Genomic DNA, 21690 nt, shown 5'->3' on the forward strand with positions numbered 1-21690 from the left:
CATGACCGAAAGAATGAGATCCCGGATACAGGCGGTCAAAATGAGTTTCCTCCGTAGGGTGGCTGGGCGCTCCCTTAGAGATAGGGTGAGGAGCTCGGTCACTTGGGAGGAGCTCAGAGTAGAGCCGCTGTTCCTCCACATCGAGAGGAGCCAGCTGAGGTGGCTCGGGCATCTGTTCCGGATGCCTCCTGGACGCCTCCCTAGGGAGGTGTTCCGGGCATGTCCCACTGGGAGGAGGCCCCAGGGAAGACCTAGGACACGCTGGAGGGACTATGCCTCTCGGCTGGCCTGGGAACGCCTCGGAATTCCCCGGAAGAGCTGGAGGAAGTGTCTGGGGAGAGGGAAGTCTGGGCGTTTCTGCTTAGACTGCTGCTCCCGCGACCCGGCCCCGGATAAGCGGAAGAAAATGGATGGATGGATGGATGGATGGATGGATGGATGGATATAAAAAAAAATATTACTTGTCCCAAAGTTTTACAGTACCGCAGCATTTAGCAGTGGTTTATTTGAAATTTTTTGACACAATAAAAGATTTGGAATTAAAAAATAATAATAATTTGACAAGAAGCAGGAAATCACTGTAAAAATTATTTTCATTATTTGTTATTATAACATTTTTTTCTTTTGTCAAATCAACTTAGATAATGTAGTTCAGATAACATAATATTTTGAGTTTCTGTTGATTAAACCAATCGCCTTCATTGTATTAACTCAAATTTTTAATTTCAATGAACTCAAAATTTTAAGGCATCCAGGTAACTTACTTTTTTAAGTTAAACCATCACTTCTTTTTTAGTGAAGACTCTGTAAAAAGCATTTCTATTTTTCCAAAAGTAATAAGTACTCACAAAAAATGAAAATAAAGTGAAATGTTCTGCTAATGGACATCTAGTTTACTTAAATACCTCAAACAAAACTGAATTTCTTTCAGCGATTTAATGTCACTAACATTGCAAGCGTTGGCAAATCCAGCAATTTATTTCATCCTCAAAAAAAGCTTGTATGAACCTGGAAAACACACCTTGGCTTCTAGGTGGATTTGTAAAAAGAAAGTCGCATGTACATACACTTTTATGTAAAGAGTTGCTAGTGTCGTGCTCTACTGTTCAAGCTACAGGAAGTTGTATAGAGTCAGCCAATCAGATTAGAGCTTGCCAGATTGTGAAAGTACTCTCCAATTTTGTATCAGAGGGTCATCAAATGGCCTGTGGGTATCTGTATGTGGGAAGCTGAGACTATGTGATCATGAATTGATTATTTTGTGTGAATTCACTGGGGATATGTTTTATTTTTAATTACATTCAAAATCAAACTGATCTGTTTTTGATGTCATTTGTTAGTGATATCAACCTGTGTCTCATTTCAGGGGTGAAAGCTGTGTTCTCTGGTCACTACCACAGAAATGCAGGGGGATGCCATGATGGGCTGGATATGGTGGTGAGCTCTGCAGTTGGTTGTCAGTTGGGGAATGACACTCACGGTGTGCGAGTGGTGGTAGTTACTGAAGATTACATCATCCATCGCTACCATAGTCTGGATCAATTAACCGAAAGAGGAATGGATGAAGACCTGAAGAAATTGTTGGTTTAAAACCACCTCCAGGTCAATAATCATGTAGTTGTGTCTTCATCTTCAACATTCATTATAGAAACGGAGCCATTGTTTTTACATTTAGAGCTTTCAGGTGTTTTTTTTTACAGGAACGAAAAGAGTCTTATGTTCTGTATACATTAGCAAGCATTAAAAAATTTCAACCAGTGGCACTTTTGATCTTTGATACTCACATCATCTGTCTCCACGCTTTAATCATGCAAATGAGTCTGAAAATTCCTTAAACAGTGAAGTTAAATCACCTCATCATACTAATGGAGTGAGGAGATGCTAGGGTACAATGGTAGTTTAATAGTGCTGAACATTTTGGATGACAGTTTGATGAGTTCACTCCTTGCTCCTCTCTGCTCATTACTCTGTTCTGTCTCTGAGAGGAGGGAAGAGGCAATCTCCATGGTAACTATTGAAAGACATGACTGCGTTGACCGGGACATCGAGTCACTTGTACTGTGGGTGGATCACTGAAAACATAATTGCTGACCTCACCTCACACTTGGACAATTGCAGCCGGGTGTGACTTTGACGGCAGGCATACAGCAATAAAGACATTTTAAATGACCAAGCTCTTGTCTGAATTCAATCTGAGACCTTGTAACTTCTTCCCCAGGGCAATACATGCTAAAATTAAACTGAATGTTTTCCAGTTTTCTCTGGATCTTTCCATGTAATATTTATATGTAATGTCTAATGCTATGATCATGGGGCATTCAAAAGTTTAACCTTTTCATTATAAATGATGTAAAAGACATTCAGTTTGAGTGAAAAGTTGAATTGAAAACTGAACATGATTATCAGAATGTTTTAGTATTTTATTTGTGCTCCTTTGGCTTTAGTGGTGGTGACACTTGAACATCTGACTCACTATACAAAAGTGTCCACGTGATCAATGTTGCAAATTTACGGTAACACTACAATAATGTCTAATCTGTTAACTCATATGAACGAGTAATGAGCAGTTTATTTATTAACCTTTATTAATGTTAGTTAATAAAAGTACATTTGTTCATTGTTTATGTTTAGAGTACATTAACTAATGTTGATGGACACAACTATGATTTATTGTTGTAGTAAATGTTAAAAATAACATTAAGATATTAGTAAATGCTGGAGTATTGTTCGTGTTAGTTAATCTTAACTAGTTAAGTATGGGATAATGTACATCAAGCCGGTTGTTATCTCAGAATAAACCCCGACAGGGTGATCAGGATTTGACTGAGTTTTAATATTTTATTAGCTCAATAAAAGCAAAACATCGATGAAGAAAAAACATTCCTAGCAAGCGGACTTAAGTAACACGGATGAGCCTGTGTTATCTGCTTTCAGCGGTTGTTATCGGGGAATAACATACCGTTGGATGGCGCGATTGACCAATCAGAATCAAGTATTCCACAGAGCCGCTTAATAACTAATGGTAACAGATAAAACCTTATTGTAAAATGTTAGCTAATTTACTTGATTAGTGACCTAAAAATCTGAGCGCAGAATCTGAGCCTGTGTTACCTGCTTTCAGCAGTTGTTATCGGGGAATAACATACCGTTGGATGACGCGATTGACCAATCAGAATCAAGTATTCCACAGAGCCGCTTAATAACTAATGGTAACAGATAAAACCTTATTGTAAAATGTTAGCTAATTTACTTGATTAGTGACCTAGAAATCTGAACGCAGAATCTGAAACATTTCTTATTCATTTTATGTCATATTTCTTTGTTTTAATTGTATAATTGCCAGGTTTAATAGAATTAGATTCAAATAGATTTTGAATTCTGTACATGGTTGTATTTTTGTAAATGATAAAATTAATCAAAAAATGCTTTGTCTGTTGTCTCTATTTTCACAAATGAGCTTTTCATTTAAAGAGGTTTAGGAATATGGATATAGCGCCCCAGAACGCAACTACAATTCACACAAATATATCCGAAATAAACATTTGCAGTAGTCGTTAAAAATCTAGTCGCCACTGTTGCCAGATTTGGAAGATTGATTTGGAAATATTTATTTCCAAATTTGCATAGATTTGGAAATATTTGTGCATACAGATATGATCTCTTGAGATGCCATAAATAAATAGGCCAAGCAAAATATTTAGTGGTCTTTTAATGGTCTTAACCATTTTAATCACAAATCACTGGTCAAGAAATTAGCAATAATTGCACAGATACTGTAAAGTAACTTAGCATGGAATAGCCTTCCCCACCTTGCAGCTTTATACAGGAAGAAGAGTCAGTGTTGTTCCACTCAATGTTAATGGCTTCAAACAGTTCATGAGAAGTTGAAAAATGTCTCCCAGTTTATTTAATGTGAGACCAAATATTCAGTACAGGGTTCAAATATGGACTCTGACCAGGCCAAAACATGAGCTTAATGGACTTGTTCTCAAGCCACTTCTTGGTTGTCTTGTGAGCATTGTCTTGATGGAAAAATAACATCTGATCATTCCTCTTTAGATAACAACTATTCATTTGTGGGAAGCAAGCCATTCAGCAATATTCTCCTGAACTCCAAAGCATTAAAGGGTTAGTTCACCCAAAAATGAAAATTATGTCATTAATGACTCACCCTCATGTCGTTCCAAACCCGTAAGACCTCCGTTCATCTTCAGAACATAGTTTAAGATATTTTAGATTTAGTCTTGAGAGCTTTCTGTCCCTCCATTGAAAATGTATGTTCGGTACACTGTCCATGTCCAGAAAGGTTATAAAAACATCATCAAAGTAGTCCATGTGACATCAGAGAGTCAGTTAGAATTTGTTGAAGCATCGAAAATATATTTTGGTCCAAAAATAACAAAAACTACGACTTTATTCAGCATTGTATTCTCTTCCGGAATCCTTTCCATTGAATTGATTCCATTGAATTGATTCCATTGAATCGTTGGTAATGCACTTTTACGTTGCCGTGGTTGTTTTTGGCGATTAGGACATCCGCGACATTTTGAAGCATCGAAAATACATTTTGGTCCAAAAATAACAAAAACTACAACTTTACTCAGCATTGTATTCTCTTCCGGGATCCTTTCCATTGAATTGATTCCATTGAATCCTTTCATCTGTCGGCGTTGGTAATGCACTTTTATGTCGCCGTGGTTGTTTTTAGCGATTAGGACATCCACGACATTTTGAAGCATCGAAAATACATTTTGGTCTAAAAATAACAAAAACTACAACTTTATTCAGCATTGTATTCTCTTCCGGGTCTGTTGTCAATCCGCATTCACGACTCCGCTTCTTCTTCTTCTTCTTCTTCTTTCCTGTTTAACGGCAGTTGGCATCCAGCTTATTGGTGCATTACCGCCCCCTTCTGCTCCGGAGTGTGGTTCACGACTCCGCAGTGACGCTGCTGACGTGTTATCCGGTGCGCCCGAGCTTCGTTTACAGTCTGAGGGAGACGCACGCTGTATTCAAGCAATTCTACATTGTTTGTATTTTGGTATTGCTATATTTTTTAAAATGGTGCATAAGTGTGCATGTCGCAGATGTCCTAATCGCCAAAAACAACGACGTAAAAGTGCATTACCAACGCCAACAGATGAAAGGATTCAATGGAATAAATTCAATGGAATCAATTAAATGGAAAGGATTCCGGAAGAGAATACAACTGCTGAATGAAGTCGTAGTTTTTGTTATTTTTGGACCAAAATGTATTTTCGATGCTTCAAAAAATTCTAACTAACCCACTGATGTCACATGGACTACTTTGATGAAGTTTTTATTACCTTCTCTGGACATGGACAGTTATACCGTACATACATTTTTAATAGAGGGACAGAAAGCTCTCGGACTAAATCTAAAAGTATCTTAAACTGTGTTTCCGAAGATGAACGGAGGTCTTACGGGTTTGGAACGACATGAGGGTGAGTCATTAATGACATAATTTTCATTTTTGGGTGAACTAACCCTTTAAATGACTTTTCACAGAGAAGTAGTTCACCAATACCAGCAGTTAAAAGGCTCCCCACACAATGACTCCTCTTCATCTATGCTTCACTCTGGTAGAGATGCATTTATTATATATTTCTCAGCAGATTTTTGAAGTCACCGCTCTGGAGCATCACAATGCAACTCGTGTTTCATTGTGATTTATCACTCCACACACAATTTCCCATTTTCGGCCAAAAACTTAATTCTGTCTTTGATGTTTTTCTGAGACAGCAATGGCATTTTAAGAAGCATTAGCTTAAATTTTGCTCATTTCCTGACCAATAATTTGTGGTTAAGACAATTAAAAGGTTAGTGTTTAGCCACTTTGGCTTGGCCTTTTTTTTGTGCCCAGGAATGTACATCTAAAGTGCATGCTCTTGTAATGCCTGATTCACAAAACTTTGAACTCGCTCATGATTTGCTAGCGATTTGAATCAGACTCACTCGCTCAGTAAATAGTTAGAGCTGTTACTGAATTCACAGCTGTCTCCCTCACTGAAACGTGGGTCATTTTTCAATTAGGCCTATTGTATGTCCTATGTCAGATTGAAATGAACCAAAAACTGTCACTGTCTAGGTATATAAGACTTATTATTCTATTTACTGACTTCTTGTTCATTTGACAGTGTATAATTAACAATATGTCAATATACAGTACAGTCCAAAAGTTTGGAACCACTAAGATTTTTAATGTTTTTAAAAGAAGTTTCGTCTGCTCACCAAGGCTACATTTATTTAATTAAAAATACAGTAAAAACAGTAATATTGTGAAATATTATTACAATTTAAAATAACTGTTTTCTATTTGAATATATTTCACAAAGTAATTTATTCCTGTGATGCAAAGCTGAATTTTCAGCATCATTACTCCAGTCTTCAGTGTCACATGATCCTTCAGAAATCATTCTAATATGCTGATCTGCTGCTCAAGAAACATTTAATGTGTACAATTTTACAAAATATTTGTATACAATATTTTTTTTCAGGATTATTTGATGAATAGAAAGTTCAAAAGAACAGTGTTTATCTGAAATCTAATCTTTTGTAACATTATAAATGTCTTTACTGCCACTTTTGATTGATTTAATGCATCCTTGCTGAATAAAAGTATTCATTTCTTTAATTTCTTTTCAAAAAAATAAAAATTCTTACTGACCCCAAACTTTTGAACGGTAGTGTATAATGCTACAGAAACTTTGTATTTCAGATAAATGCTGTTCTTTTGAACTTTCTATTCATCAAGGAATCCTGAAAAAAAGTACACAACTGTTTTCAACATTGAAAATAATCATAAATGTTTATTGAGCAGCAAATCAGCATATTAGAATGATTTCTGAAGGATCATGTGACACTGAAAACTGGAGTAATGGCTGCTGAAAATTCAGCTTTGCATCACAGGAATAAATTACTTTGTCAAATATATTTAAATAGTACACAGTTATTTTAAATTGTAATAATATTTCACAATATTACTGTTTTTTACTGTATTTTTAATTAAATAAATGTAGCCTTGGTGAGCAGACGAAACTTCTTTTAAAAACATTAAAAATCTTAGTGGTTCCAAACTTTTGGACTGTACTGTATCTAAAACAAAGACATTCAAGACATTCTTTTTTACTAAAAATATTACTGGTCTGTAACACGGTTAGTAGATGTGGGAAGAAGGAGGCGGGAACCGGCGAACGTTCAACAAAAGTTTAATCTCAAAATAAACAAAGAACAAAACGAAAGTAATGCCGGCAGACCCTCGCGGACGTCTGCCGGCCACACAAACATAATAAAACATAAAATAAAGTCCAGGCCTGGTCCTCTCTCGTCCTTCACTGATGTCGCTCCTCCTTTTATGCCACCGGAGCTCCTCCGTGAGAGACTCGAGGCCGGCACGCCTCGCAGGTGACGCTCATTATCACTCGCGTCACCGGCCTCGCGCCGTTCCCTCACGGCTCTCGCCCGCCCTGCTCGTCACATGGTCATTGCTTAGAGAGCTCCAATTGTTAGATGGAGACGACAGTTAGGAAAACTCGGTTTGGGCATAAAACTAAGGCAGCTGACATGTTGAAGTACAATATTTAACTTTTTTATTCAAACAAGCAGTAATATTGGTAACACTCTACAATAAGGTTTCAATTGTTCGCTCATTAGGGCCCGAGCATCGGTGGTGTGAGGACCCTATTGGAATTGCTCCGTTTCTTCTTCTTCTTCTCCAGAAATGAATCGCATTTTTCAGGATCTAACATGCTTGTAAACTCATGAAACTTTGCACACGCGTCATAAGTGGTGAAAATTTATGTCTGATATGGGTTTCAGAATTAGGTGTGGGAAAATGGCTCGATAGCACAACCTACAAAATTTCAACAAAGTGCGCCTCATGCTACATTTCACGTACAGGTTTGAAATTCGGTACAGACGTGTAACAGCCCAATACCTACAAAAAAAGTCTCCTGGAGCAAAATCTGAAAACCAAAAGGGAAGTCAGATAATTTGAATTTTCTCAGCAAAATTTGTGCTGAGATGTTGTATTTTAACGAACTCCTCCTAGAGCTTTAATCAGATCAACATCATATTTGGTCAGTCTAATCTAAAGGCCTTTGCGAAGTTAACTTCACATGTGTGATAAGAGTTCCTGGCCTGAAGACATTCTACATGCCAATATTCAGTTATTTATAGCGCCACCTCCTGGCAACAAGAAATGGCATGCTTTATACCGTAATTCACTCCCAGAAACACATTTAAATATGCCATGAAGTACCAAACATGTTAGAAACACGTTAAATCATGCAACACCTGGCTAAGTGCTAATGTATGTGATTAACGCCACGAAACAGGAAGTTTACTGTAACTCAGGCATACAATGTCAGATCTGCTCCAAACTTCACTTTGATAATATTCCTGGTCTGAAGATATCTTCATGGCAATATTCAGTTATAGTCAAAGCACCACCTGCTGGCAGCAGGAAGTGTGGCACATCAAAATGACTTCCCTTCTCCCTCAAAATGACCTTCCCTCTTAAATGCATGTCACTGTTTTCCCAAGGCCACCGGTTGGTGGTGGCCCCAGGTGTGAGGGCCTTTTCAACGCTGCTTGCAGCTTTAATTATTATTGTAATGTTATGTGCTTTGAGACATTAGATAATTGAATGCCGTCTCTTCGTGACGCTTTGCAGACTCTGCTGTGTGCATTCAGTCTTTTTAAGGAGGGGTGGCTTTGGAGAGTGCTCTGAAGAGAGGGGGGGATCTCATGCTTTCAAAGCTAGCTTGCTATTGCTAGCCTCTCTGAAACTGCCTACCCTACATTTTACATGAACAAACAATGAATTATACTTTTACAGCATTTATTAATCTTGGTTAAGGTTAATCTCAACATTTACTTGTACATTTTTAAGATCCAAAGTCGTAGTTAACAGTTATTTACAGAAGAGGATTAGGGCCAAGCAATAATAAAAAAATAAAACCATCTCGAGATTAAAGTTGTTAAATTTTGAGAAAAAACTCGTTAAATTTCGAGAAAAAAGTCGAAATAAAATGTTGAGAATAAACTCGTTAAATTACGAGAAAAAACTCGTTAAATTTTGAGAAAAAGGTTGAGATAAAATGTTGATAATAAACTCATTAAATTACAAGAAAAAACTCGTTCAAATTTCAAGAAAAAAGTCCGAGATAAAATGTTGAGAATAAACTCATTAAATTATGAGAAAAAAGTCGTTAAATTACGAGAACAAATTCGTTACGATTTAATGACTTTATTCTTAACATTTTATCTCGACTTTTTTTCTTGAAATTTAACGACTTTTTTTCTCGAAATTTAACAAATTTGTTCTCATAATCTAACGACTTTTTTCTCGTAATTTAATGACTTTATTCTCAACATTTTATCTTCGACTTTTTTCTTGAAATGTAACGAGTTTTTTCTCGTAATTTAACGAGTTTATTCTCAACATTTTCTCTCGACTTTTTTCTCGAAATTTAACGACTTTTTTTCTCATAATTTAACGAATTTGTTCTCATAATCTAACGAGTTTTTTCTCGTAATTTAACGAGTTTATTCTCAACATTTTATCTCGACTTTTTTCTCGAAATTTAATGACTTTTTTTCTCATAATTTAACGAATTTGTTCTCATAATCTAACGAGTTTTTTCTCATAATTTAACAAGTTTTTTCTCGAAATTTAACAACTTTAATCTCAAGATGGTTTTATTTTTTTTATTATTGCTTGGCCCTAATCCTCTTCCATAGTTATTGCACTATGAAGTAACATGAACATTTTTATTAACTAACATTAACAAAGGCAGATAAATGCTTTAAGGATATTGCACATTGTTAGTTCATGTTAGTCAATGCATTAATAAAGGTTAATGAGACCTTATTGTAAAGTGTTACTGAAATATTCTTATAAAACTTATTTATGATAATGATATTTAAATGGTACTAATACAGTCAGGATCACTAGAGTGACACACCCACGATTCAGTGTTTCATCCATTACACAAAACAAACTTTCCCATTGCTAGCAGCTCACTACACAGACCTGATTCAGTGAACCTAGACATAAAATGTCCCCTGTCATGTTACCTTATTTTCTCTCCAGCTACTTCCTGTAGCAGCTGTTGTATATTGAAAGCATCTTCCTGTGCTTTTTGTTCTGATCTCAAGCCCGAGGGCAAGTAATCAGCATGTCATTCTAAGATAGCATGCAGTACTCAAGGATGTACAACATAATACGATTTGTCCAGGTCAGTGACTACACCATAGTAATGGCCTCCTTTTTTTACATCGATAATTTGGATATGTCACAGTAAGTCAGCTGTAAAGAGTTACGCAGGTTTCTCTTTTACTGAGTTTTTAACTTAAGAAATTATTAGGCCATTGGTCAGTTTATAAAGCAGTTTTTCTTGCCCATCCCAGATGCTTCTCACACAGACAGGGAGCAGAGCATGTAGATGCATTCAGCTTTGGAACAGGAGGACATTTGACATTTAGCAGGTTGGTTTTCTTCACACAGCAGAATGAACTCCTACACTGAGTAAATCACAGGGCATCAACAGCCTGACATATAAACCACCAATAATAACCACCTGCCGAATGGCCAAAACTGGCTTTATAAATTGCTATTTTGAAGTGTAAAATATCCTTTAAACAACAGTTAATTCCTGCTAGACCAAACAGATTTGTATGAACATTTAAATGTTATATTAAATCAATTAGTTTGTGGGATTCTGGTTGGTGATGGGGATTTTTCAGTGATTTTACTGCAGGTTACATCCAGACGCCAATAGATGGCGACAAGTGAACATCTTTAAGAGTGAGTCATTCAACCGATTCATTCTAAATACTGATTCATTCAGGAACAGAAGCATGTCACTGACTGCGTTCCACTCCACTTTTAGACACACTCACAAACGTCCCTAAGCACTTCCCCTCAGGTGAATCCCTGCCGCCATTTTGAAGTGCGTTCCACTTCGTGAAGTGGACAAGGGAAGTTTATAAGGACAGACCCTCACTCCCTCGATTTTGACCGAGAGAGCGAGTCTACTTCATATGTACACTTCAGGCTGCTCCATATACTACAATGCAACGCGATTGTGATGTCACCGCATATCACATTTAATTTACCCCACCACAAACAACTCTATGATATATGAATAAATTCTTTTTTTAAATATTTAAAACAACCCAAACACACCAAGATACACATAGAATGCTGCATTAAACAATTTTGTTAGGGAAAAAAATAAATAACTCCATAGCAGATTCCGAGTGATCAAGGGCTTAGGACGTTCCAATTCAGCCCATTGCAAACATTCCGCCAGTAGTGGGCACACATGCAATGTAAGCAATGACATACATCCGAGTCAACAAGACTGAGGGAAGTTTGCGAGGGAAGGGCATAAAAAAAAAAACTGAACGCAGCCACTGTCTTTATGACTGAGTCATTGAATCATTCACTCACAGATTATTTAAAGTAACCATAAAATCAAAATTGACCATTCTTTTTTTTTTTTTTAAATGGAATATTGCAGTAGCTTATTAATTATAAATTATTTATTCCATGCACATCATTATTTTATTTTATTTATTTATTTACTTTTTGCCCTCTTAATCTCCCTCTTGCAGTGACATCTCTTCTCTGATGACGTGTTTACTGGCATGAGGACAGGACAACCTATCATATTTACATAAGATCACAGCAATAGCAAATGACAACAATCCAATCAATTACCAATTGACAAAATCTAGTACCGCCCTACATTTGTTCTTGTTTGAGAAAGCCGTTTCACCCAGATACACATCACAATGGGGAAGAAAAGATTATTGCAATTTCCATTTCATGCCAACTTTAAAAAAGCAATGATTAATTTAGGGATGAAGTGAATTATTACCGAGTCACTAAATCACAATTGAAAAATGCTGATTCATTCAGGAATGAAACACCATTATGTTGCTCTGAGACAAGCAACGATTCTATCAATGCATTGTTTGGAACTGTTTGCATTCTTGTAGCAAAACAAATTTGGCAATTATTGTATCTAAAATGTAAGTCATTGAATATGAGAATTTTCAGATCCGATTTGAGCTTCGGAACACATTATAACTATAAACATTTGTGGCTTGACTGTATGTGGCTGCCAGACCGGATGTGATGTATTTAAACTTTGTAACAACTTTGAATGTAAAGTGAGATTTACCAAATTTTCTTTCACTAAAATGTTATTTTATAAATACTATTTCATGTAAAATGTGTGGTTGTATATACTTTTCTCCAAGATAATTATTTACATTGATTAGTCGTAAAAAACCTGGCTGTTTGGCTTTCAGATGTATTAGCGGCCAACACTATTTCTGTAAAATGTGCGATTATGAATAATTTTCTCAGAGGTAATTATTTACGTTGATTAAGCCTTCAGATGTATTGGTGGTCATTTTATTCATTTATTTTACCTTGGTGAGTCAAGTGGAAGGTAATGGCTCACAACCAATTTGAAAGTTCCCTGCGACTGCCACAAGAGGACAAGATGTGACAGTCATACGCAAATGTCGGAGAAAGTGGAAAGGCAGCCTAATGTTGACATGAAATGGAAAATGTGAGTCTTTTCTTCCCTGTTGTGACAAATATCCAAGTGAAATGGTAATAATGTAAAAAAAATATAAATAAAATAATGTAGGGCAGGACTTGATTTTGTCCATTGTGAATTGATTGGATCCTTGGATCATTGTGGCTTGCTATTATTGTGATCTCATGTAATTGTGACAGTCCTGCCCTCATGCCAGTAAACATCATCAGAGTAGAGAAAAGATGTTTCAAGAAGGAGGGGAAGTTATTTTGATTAAAGGTGCCGTAGAACGTCTTTTTAAAAGATGTAATATAGTCTAAGGCGTCCCCTGAATGTGTCTGTGAAGTTTCAGCTCAAAATACCCCATAGATTTTTTTTTTATTCATTTTTTTAACTGCCTATTTTGGGGCATCATTAAATATGAGCCGATTTAGGCTCCTTTAAATGCTCATGCTCCCCGCGCACAGAGCTCGCGCTTGCCTTAAACAGTGCATAAACAAAGTTTACACAGCTAATGTAACCCTCAAAATGGATCTTTACAAAGTGTTCGTCATGCAACATGTCTAATCGCGTAAGTATGGTATTTATTTGGATGTTTACATTTGATTCTGAATGAGTTTGAGGCTATGCTCCGTGGCTAAAGCTAACATTACACACTGTTGGAGAGATTTATAAAGAATAAAGTTGTGTTTATGAATTATACAGACTGCAAGTGTTTAAAAATGAAAATAACGACGGCTCTCTTGTCTCCGTGAATACAGTAAGAAACGATGGTAACTTTAACCACATTTAACAGTACATTAGCAACATGCTAACAAAACATTTAGAAAGACAATTTACAAATATCACTAAAAATATCATGTTATCATGGATCATGACAGTTATTATCGCTCCATCTGCCTTTTTTTCGCTGTTGTTCTTGCTTGCTTACCTAGTCTGATGATTCAGCTGTGCACAGATCCAGACGTTAATACTGGCTGCCCTTGTTTAATGCCTTGAACATGGGCTGGCATATGCAAATATTGGGGGCGTACACCCAGACTGTTACGTAATAGTCGGTGTTATGTTGAGATTCGCCTGTTTGTCTTTTAAACAAATGAGATTTATATAAGAAGGAGGAAACAATGGAGTTTGAGACTCACTGTATGTCATTTCCATGTACTGAACTCTTGTTATTCAACTATGCCGAGGTAAATTCAATTTTCAATTCGATGTCACCTTTAAAGATTACAAGGCTCGTGGATTTTTAAAAAATAATTATGTGCATGGATAAATCCTTTATAATAAATCCAGCAATATTCACTAAAAAAGGGAAAGAAATGAATTGTTAATTTTGATTTCATGGTGACTTTAATACCTAGAAAAAGCCATCCTTTAGCATTCCCATTCAGCCAGACAATCCTTGACACCTCATTGTATCCTAATTAAAATGTCCTCTTTTCCAACGAAATAAAGTTTATGAAGAGATAACTTTCCACAAGCCAACACTTTAGGTTGTCAGTCAGCCGTCACACAGAATTTGACAGATTGCTGTACTGTCTGCCCATCTGCGCATGCTATTTCAGTGGAGTTGGACAGTAATAGACTCATTTTCAGTATGCACTGAGGTGGAGGGCACATTAGCAAACACACTCAGACACACACTACATCATTAAGATGCCTCATTGGCATTGCAAAATGACTTGGTCTATAAATACCTGTCTAAATAAGACTAGAAAACCCTATTAATTTTCGATGGGTTGAGATGTTTAACCTCAAAACGTGCTTTTCATAATGCTGTGGAATGTGTGAACTTAATTGTGACCTTGTGTTGTTTATCCTCCTGAGCTCTGTGATTAATTTTGTATCTTTAATTGGAATTTCAACTAATTTTTAACATAAAAATGACTTGCGCTATTCATACAGAAGGTTCTATATTTTACATTGTACATGCACATTAATCCCTTTCTTACTGGTTCTTTTAAAATCCAGTAAGAATGCTAATGCGGATAATCTGCCACCACATTTTCTCACACCGGGCAGCCTTGATTTTCATCCTCTGTTTCAATTAGATTATTACACATGATATTAAAATTTGGATAAAGGGAATTTCAGAAATAGGCTAATTGTATTTATTTATTTATAAAAAAAAAAAAAAAAAAGCGCCTCTAGACTTATCAGCCGCACTGCAGTTTGGTTTCAACACTAAGAGCTCCATTTTTAAATTCATTGGCATAAAAACTGTCTGATCAAATGGAGCAGCTGTAGTAATTTGTAAAAATATGAAATATGTTTCCACTTTCAACCACAAACTATTTATTTGTTCTACTGAAATGCACTTTCTTTATTAGTGACTCACTGCAGTGCATGTAGAATGTGTGAGATTCTTTCCCAAAACACTCTCTATTACTGATAGATCACTTATCATGTAACTAGCCAGTTTATTTTGTATGAAGGTTTAAATTTCCCATGAGAATGTTCACTCGGTTGTTTTTGAGTTTACTTCATCAGGGTCACACTGTTCTCACTCTAACTTCATTTCAGTGATGTGCAAACCAAATATCCTGCAGTGTTATTCATGCACCTTGGTGACTAATCCAATTTGTTTGTGGTAGGCTCTGTCTTAAAGGCGATGTATCCTTTCAACTAACTCTCAGTCTTTCCACTCTCCAAAAATTTTAAATGAACGTTCACCTAAAAATGAATATTCTGTCATCATTTACTTACGCTCATGTCATTCCAAACCTGTATGATTTCTTTCTTTTGTAGAAAACAAAAGAAGATATTTTGAAAAAATCAGTAGGGATTCATGTTATTTTTGACACCATTGACATCTTATATGAACAAAAACCTCTTCAGAAGGTTTAATCTTCTTTTATGTTCCACAGAAGAAAGAAAGTAAGCCATACAGGTTTGGATGAATATGAGTAAATGATGAAAGAATGTTGTTTTTGGGGTGAACTATTCCTTTAACCCTATACTGTGTCATATTTGATATGCAAATTTCTAAGGCCTCTGTATTATCATCATAATAAAAACTTTGCTGAAAAACCTGTTCTCCAGAATCCACGAAGTGCCTTCTGTTGTCTGACTGATAGTTTATGTTTTTAAGCAAGCTAAAGGCCTTTTAGTATAATTCTAAAAACATCCTCTGTCCGGTCATGGTACATATGTCTTTTTGCTGTGAAATCTGATTTTTTATAAAGTAAATATAAGAATAACTTATATTAAAATATTTCAAGATGAACATTTACTGGATTGAAGCAACTTAAAGATGTATTGTCAGTGACATAAACATGTTTTCTGCTTCAGTTGGTGTGGTGTTTAATCAAATTGTTTCTAGATTAATATGCAGAGTGCATCATTTGATCAGCACATGGGAAACTATGTGAACGAGTGCTGATTCTGATTGGATTACAAGAGCAGGCTGATTGGTATAAAAGAAGGGAAGAAGCTTCTTATTCATTGTGTTAGCAATTGTTACCTCCAAAGAAAGATGTGCAGCCATCATCGCTTTGCATCAAAATGGCCTCACATGCAAGGAAACTGCAGCAAAGAATATTGCACCTGAAAGAACCATTTACCGGATCGTCAAGAACTTCAAGGAGAGAGGTTCAACTGCAGTGAAGAAGGCTTCAGGACATCCCAGAGCATTCAGCAAGTGCCAGGACTGTCTCCTCCTGAGGAATCAGCTTTGGAATTGTGTCACCACCAGTGCAAAGCTGCTCAATATTGACATCCACACACACACTGAGGCAAAGACTTTTGGACAACGGCCTGATGTCAAGAAGCACAGCAAAGAAGTCACTTCTCTCCAAGAAAAACATCAATTCTGCAAGGATTGGACAGCAGAAGCAAATATATTTTCTCAGATGAAGCAGATTTGGACATTCCGACTGTTTGGGACATCTGGAAAATTGATTGTATGGTGAAGAAATGGTGAGAGCTACCATGAGTCCAGTGTCGTGCAAACACTGTTGCTTTTCATCCAAGGGAGGCTCTCTCACAATTCTGGCCAAAAACACTGCCATGAATAAAGAGTGGTATCAAAACGTCCTGCAAGAGCAACTTCTTCCAACTATCCAGGAGCAATATAGTGATAATCCGTGCATTTGTGAGCATTATGTGGCACCTTGTCACAAGGCAAGAGTGGTAATGGCTTGGAGATCATTACATTGAAATTTTGGATCTGTAACCAGGCAACTCTCTGGATCTTAATTCCATAGAGAACCTGTGGTCAGTCCTTAAAAGGTGAGTGGACAAGCAGAAGCCCACAAACTGTGATCAACTCTGAGAACTAATAAGGCAAGAATGGATCGCCATCAGTCAGGATTTGAAGCTGATACCCAGCATGCCATAGTGAATTGCAGAGGTTATGAAAAAGAAGGGTCAACACTGTAATTATTGACTCTTTGCACATATTGAATGTTTTCGCCTTTAAATGTGCCCTAGATTCAAAAATGTAATTTACCTCGGCATAGTTAAATAACAAGAGTTCAGTACATGGAAAAGACATACAGTGAGTCTCAAACTCCATTGTTTCCTCCTTCTTATATAAATCTCATTTGTTTAAAAGACCTCCGAAGAACAGGCGAATCTCAACATAACACAGACTGTTACGTAACAGTCAGGGTGTACACCCCCAATATTTCCATATGCCAGCCCATGTTCGAGGCATTACACAAGGGCAGCCAGTGTTAACGTCTGGATGTGCAGAGCTAAATCATCAGACTAAGTAAGCAAGCAAGGACAATAGCAAAAAATGGCCAGATGGAGCAATAATAACTGACATGATTCATGATAATCATGATATTTTTAGTGATATTTGTAAATTGTCTTTCTAAATGTTTCGTTAGCATATTGCTAATGTACTGTTAAATGTGGTTAAAGTTACCATCATTTCTTACTGTATTCACGGAGACAAGAGCCGTCGCTATTTTCATTTTTAAACACTTGCAGTCTGTATAATGCATAAACACAACTTCATTCTTTATAAATCTCTCCAACAGTGTAGCATTAGCCTGTTAGCCACGGAGCACAGCCTCAAACTCATTCAGAATCAATGTAAACATCAAAATAAACACTGTGCTTACGCGGTTAGACATGCTGCATGCGAACACTTTGTTAAGATCCATTTTGAGGGTTATAATAGCTGTTTGAACTTTTTTTATGTTGTTTAAGGGAAGCGCGAGCTCTTGGGGCGTGGAGCACGAGATTTAAAGGGCCACACACCCTGAATCGGCTCATTTCTAATTATGCCCCAAAATAGGCAGTTAAAAAAATGAATTAAAAAAAATCTATTGGGTATTTTGAGCTAAAACTTCACAGACACATTCAGGGGACACCTTAGACTTATATTACATCTTTTAAAAAAAAGTTCTAGGGCACCATTAAAACTTATGAAATGCTTTTTGTTATCCAGTATAGAAAGATGTGACAAAATAATCTAAAACTGAATCAGAAAACTTTGCGAAAGACAAAGTTTATGTCACTGCCAATATTTTTGGCAACGGCTGTAGGTTTATTTGATTGTCCATACAGTTTTTTAAAATCATGTTAAAATGTCAGTGTCAGATATTATACAATTCTTAATTTCCGGTCTGTGTTTGTTGAATGGGTCTGGTAGTAACCAAAGCCACTGGAAGGCAAACCTGCAAGGTTTAGCCAAAAAAGCGTAACGGCTAAAGCTAACACCCCGCCCCCCCGGCGGTACGCAGGGAAGGAGACCAGAGGCTGTTTTTTGAATGGATGTCAATGGATGAGAGGATTCACTATGCTGATTAAACAGCTTTTGTGGGGAAATAGCTAATCATTTAATTAATAGACAGTCTGTTTGCCAATCTTCAGCATGTTTTAAGATGATAAAAATTTATTTTTTTAAGAGAAGGCAGACTAGGGAATGTTGCGACTGACGTAACTGCCATTACCTGATAGGCTGAGAGGTGCCGCATGTGATTAAGTTAGCCGTTACGCTTTCTCCAATGGTAAGAAATACAGACCCTCTTATCTCCCCATTATATACAATCTCTGGTAGTGATTCAATCTCTGTCGCATTTAAGTTTGGCCAAGTAACGGTTCTTTTCTTCTACTGGTAACCCAAAATAATACTGGCTAGACATAGTTTTAACTTGTTAGCTAATGAAATTTAGGCCTACTTGTTATTTATTTTGCTTGTTAACAGAAATAATCTACTCTAGAGGGACTCTGTTGTTATTGATTCTTTGGAAGTCTACCGGGGGCCTGTACCATGAAGCCGGATTAGCTGGCTAGCCAGGTAAAGTTTCAGATTAGTTTGCACCAATCCTGGGTTTTAGGTACCATGAAAGTGACTTGGCTTTTAACAGTGTTCATCACCATAGTAACTTACGCTTCACAGCTAACTTGCTCCGGGGCAGGTTATTTTCTGGTTTAGAGATCTCAAACCGAAATTGGACCAATCAGATGTGAGCAAACTGACACTGACAGATCCAATGCAATAAAGTCACTGCCCCAGTTTCTCTTCCTCCAACTTAAAGGTCACTATATAGCAAAAAAAATATTTAACAATGAAATTGTCTGGCTTTAATGATTATTACTTAGAATTATTTTATGATTTATATAATTATTATATGATCTATATTATTATTAGTCCATTACACACAAGCAATTTTAGTTTAACAGTTATTAATAAGCATTTTGTTTTAATGAATATTAATATATACAGATCATATGTAATATAAATAAGCTGTAAATAAACTTTAAATATGATGTGACCTTACATGTTTGAGTCTCTGTCACTATATATAGAGTGCCTCACATGGTGCCTCAGGGATGACGCATTTTTGTAGGCAAAATCCGGAAGCGAGTTAGCATTTTAGAACTTCCGGTTCCAACGCCGTCAAGTTTATGGGTTTTTTGAATGGGTTTTTGCTAAATCGCCTGAAATAAGGTCTGTGGTTAACAAAGCCTCTAAATACTTTCACGTTTTGATCTATGACATAAAACACACCAGTTATAATACACTTGTGATTTTTTAAAACTTTTACTGTGTCTTAAAATCGGCGGTTGCTAACAAATTGCTAAAAGGGACTACTTCCTTTGGCGGGGACTTTAGACGTCATCATTAAAAACGGACATTTTGGACAGCATGTCTCATGAAAAAGTGGATAAGTATTAATAACAGCGCAGATCATATTAAATAAAGTTGTTTTCTAAATAAAGTTTGAGGAAGCTTGGTGGTGACGACGTTGATCCGCGACTATGGTGTGCTGTAGTCCTACTGTTAGCTTTTTATATCTGACAACTTTATTTAGGCTTCAAAATCTATAAATGTTGTGTTAACTTGTAAAGATTATCTTGATAGACAAAACGTGTAAGTGTCATAACCCTTTGTTAAGCACAGAGCTTATTTTCTGCGATTTTCCAAAAGTCTATGGGAAAAATGCATAGGCTTTCAACCGAGGGAACCCGTGCGCCGCTAACTTCCGGGTTGGCCTACAAAAACGCGTCATCCCTGAGGTACTCTATTATCAACTATATAAACTAACTTCACAAGTTTCACTTGCACTGATAGAGCAAGACACTTTCTTTTATCTGTCCTCTTTCATGGACAAGTATTTTCATCAGTGTAAATTAGTTTAAATACTTCATTTTCTTCAGTCTCTTAACCTTCAGCAAAAGAGTTTTGAATCACGCTGGCTCTTTCGTGAGAAGTGAATGTGATTGGCTGTTCACTACTGATGTCACGCATTCATGTGCACAAGCTCCACAAACTCAGGATCAAAGCCTGAGTTGACAGAGGAAGTTGATGATTAGCATCATGGTGCCAACAAAGCCGGATTTGAGTGGTTTGGTTCTGTCAACTCGAAACTTATCCTATAACCCTAAGTTTGTTCAACTACCATCATGGTACGAGCCCCAGAAATTAAGTTTGGGCCACAAAATGTTTGTTTATGTTGTTGCTGTTGAAACCGTCATAAAATCCTGATGTATCAAATATGATACTCAAAAAAAAAAAAAAAAAAAAAACAATATAAGCAGACTTTTTGTCTAAAGGTTCAATAAATCGTTTAATTTCAAGATTTTTCTGACTTATTTACATGTCAGGCTTCACAGGGTTGCAGCAGCAGAGCAGGAACCCTGTTTACAGTGAGTTGAACATTTGGACTTGGTTTTTAATGAGTCATTGACATAACTCTGTTTAAGCAGTGCACCTCCTGTCACCCTTTGAAAAGAATGCCAAAATCCAGCTGCTCTCTGAGCCGGCGTCTTTTCCTGCCTCCATTAATCTCATATGCTTCTTGACATGCCCAGTCACTGCAATCCTCCACTACTGATTGGGACGACTGTTTGTTTGCTCTCCTCTTGCTCTCCCCTCCTCCTCGTCTTTCTGACATGGTGATGTTTTCAGAATGCCTCATATTAAACTTTGAACCAGGCGGAATAAAAGGTTCATCCTGCCTTACTTACACTTCCACCATTAGGGCTTTCTCTCCTCAAGTGCTTAGTCAGTGACCTCAAAAAACAAAACAAGTCTCTGAAGAGCAGGACTCTTATTTATTTATTTATTTATTTTTTTTTTTTTTTGCTTTCTGCCACTCAGAACACCCAGATGCAAAGAATGGACAAGTGGTGCTCTTTCATGTTATTTGAGGTTACTTGTCCTTAATTTCAAACAAAAAAACTAGAGCACTTGATGAATTAAGGGCTTCCTGAGATACATTCTGTACATGCTTTTTCCCTTTCTATTCATCTTTAGCAAACAGCAAATGTGTGAAATAAATAATGAAAGTGTCAAACTGACAGAAGAATGCACTTAAGATTACTGAACATAACCTTGAGAGATGCAGACCTGGAATCCACTATTATTTCACTCTATCTTGACACGGTGTCAATATAGAAAGCTAAATTTCACACCTTTACATTTACATGGATAAATACTGTATAGAGTCTGGCATGTGTGGTATAGCAGTTATATATTTCATGTTCATAAAAGTGTCCAGAGAGGCATGGAATCTAACAGGAGCTGGTGGATATGGAGAACTTCTAACTAATGCATCTGTTTGCATAGATTTTGTATATTTGCTACAGAATGTTTTTGTGTAATTAGGTTGATACTTGATAGCAATGTGAAAATGCTTTTCTCTCTATT

At 36.6% G+C, this 21690-nt stretch overlaps 1 protein-coding gene across 2 annotated transcripts in view; it reads left to right on the plus strand.

The window, feature by feature from the left end:
• Positions 1-2818, plus strand: part of cpped1 (calcineurin-like phosphoesterase domain containing 1) — a 42204-nt gene extending 39386 nt beyond the window's left edge. For both annotated transcript variants that reach the window (XM_048170461.1, XM_048170462.1), the window contains exon 4: positions 1367-2818. In XM_048170461.1, coding sequence (XP_048026418.1) covers positions 1367-1590 — 224 coding nt within the window. In that variant the 3' untranslated portion in view covers positions 1591-2818. The remainder of the gene's footprint in view (positions 1-1366) is intronic.
• Positions 2819-21690: the final 18872 nt, after the last annotated feature.

Source organism: Megalobrama amblycephala, linkage group LG20 (assembly GCF_018812025.1).
Source record: "Megalobrama amblycephala isolate DHTTF-2021 linkage group LG20, ASM1881202v1, whole genome shotgun sequence".
Classification (NCBI taxonomy): Eukaryota; Metazoa; Chordata; class Actinopteri; order Cypriniformes; family Xenocyprididae; genus Megalobrama; species Megalobrama amblycephala.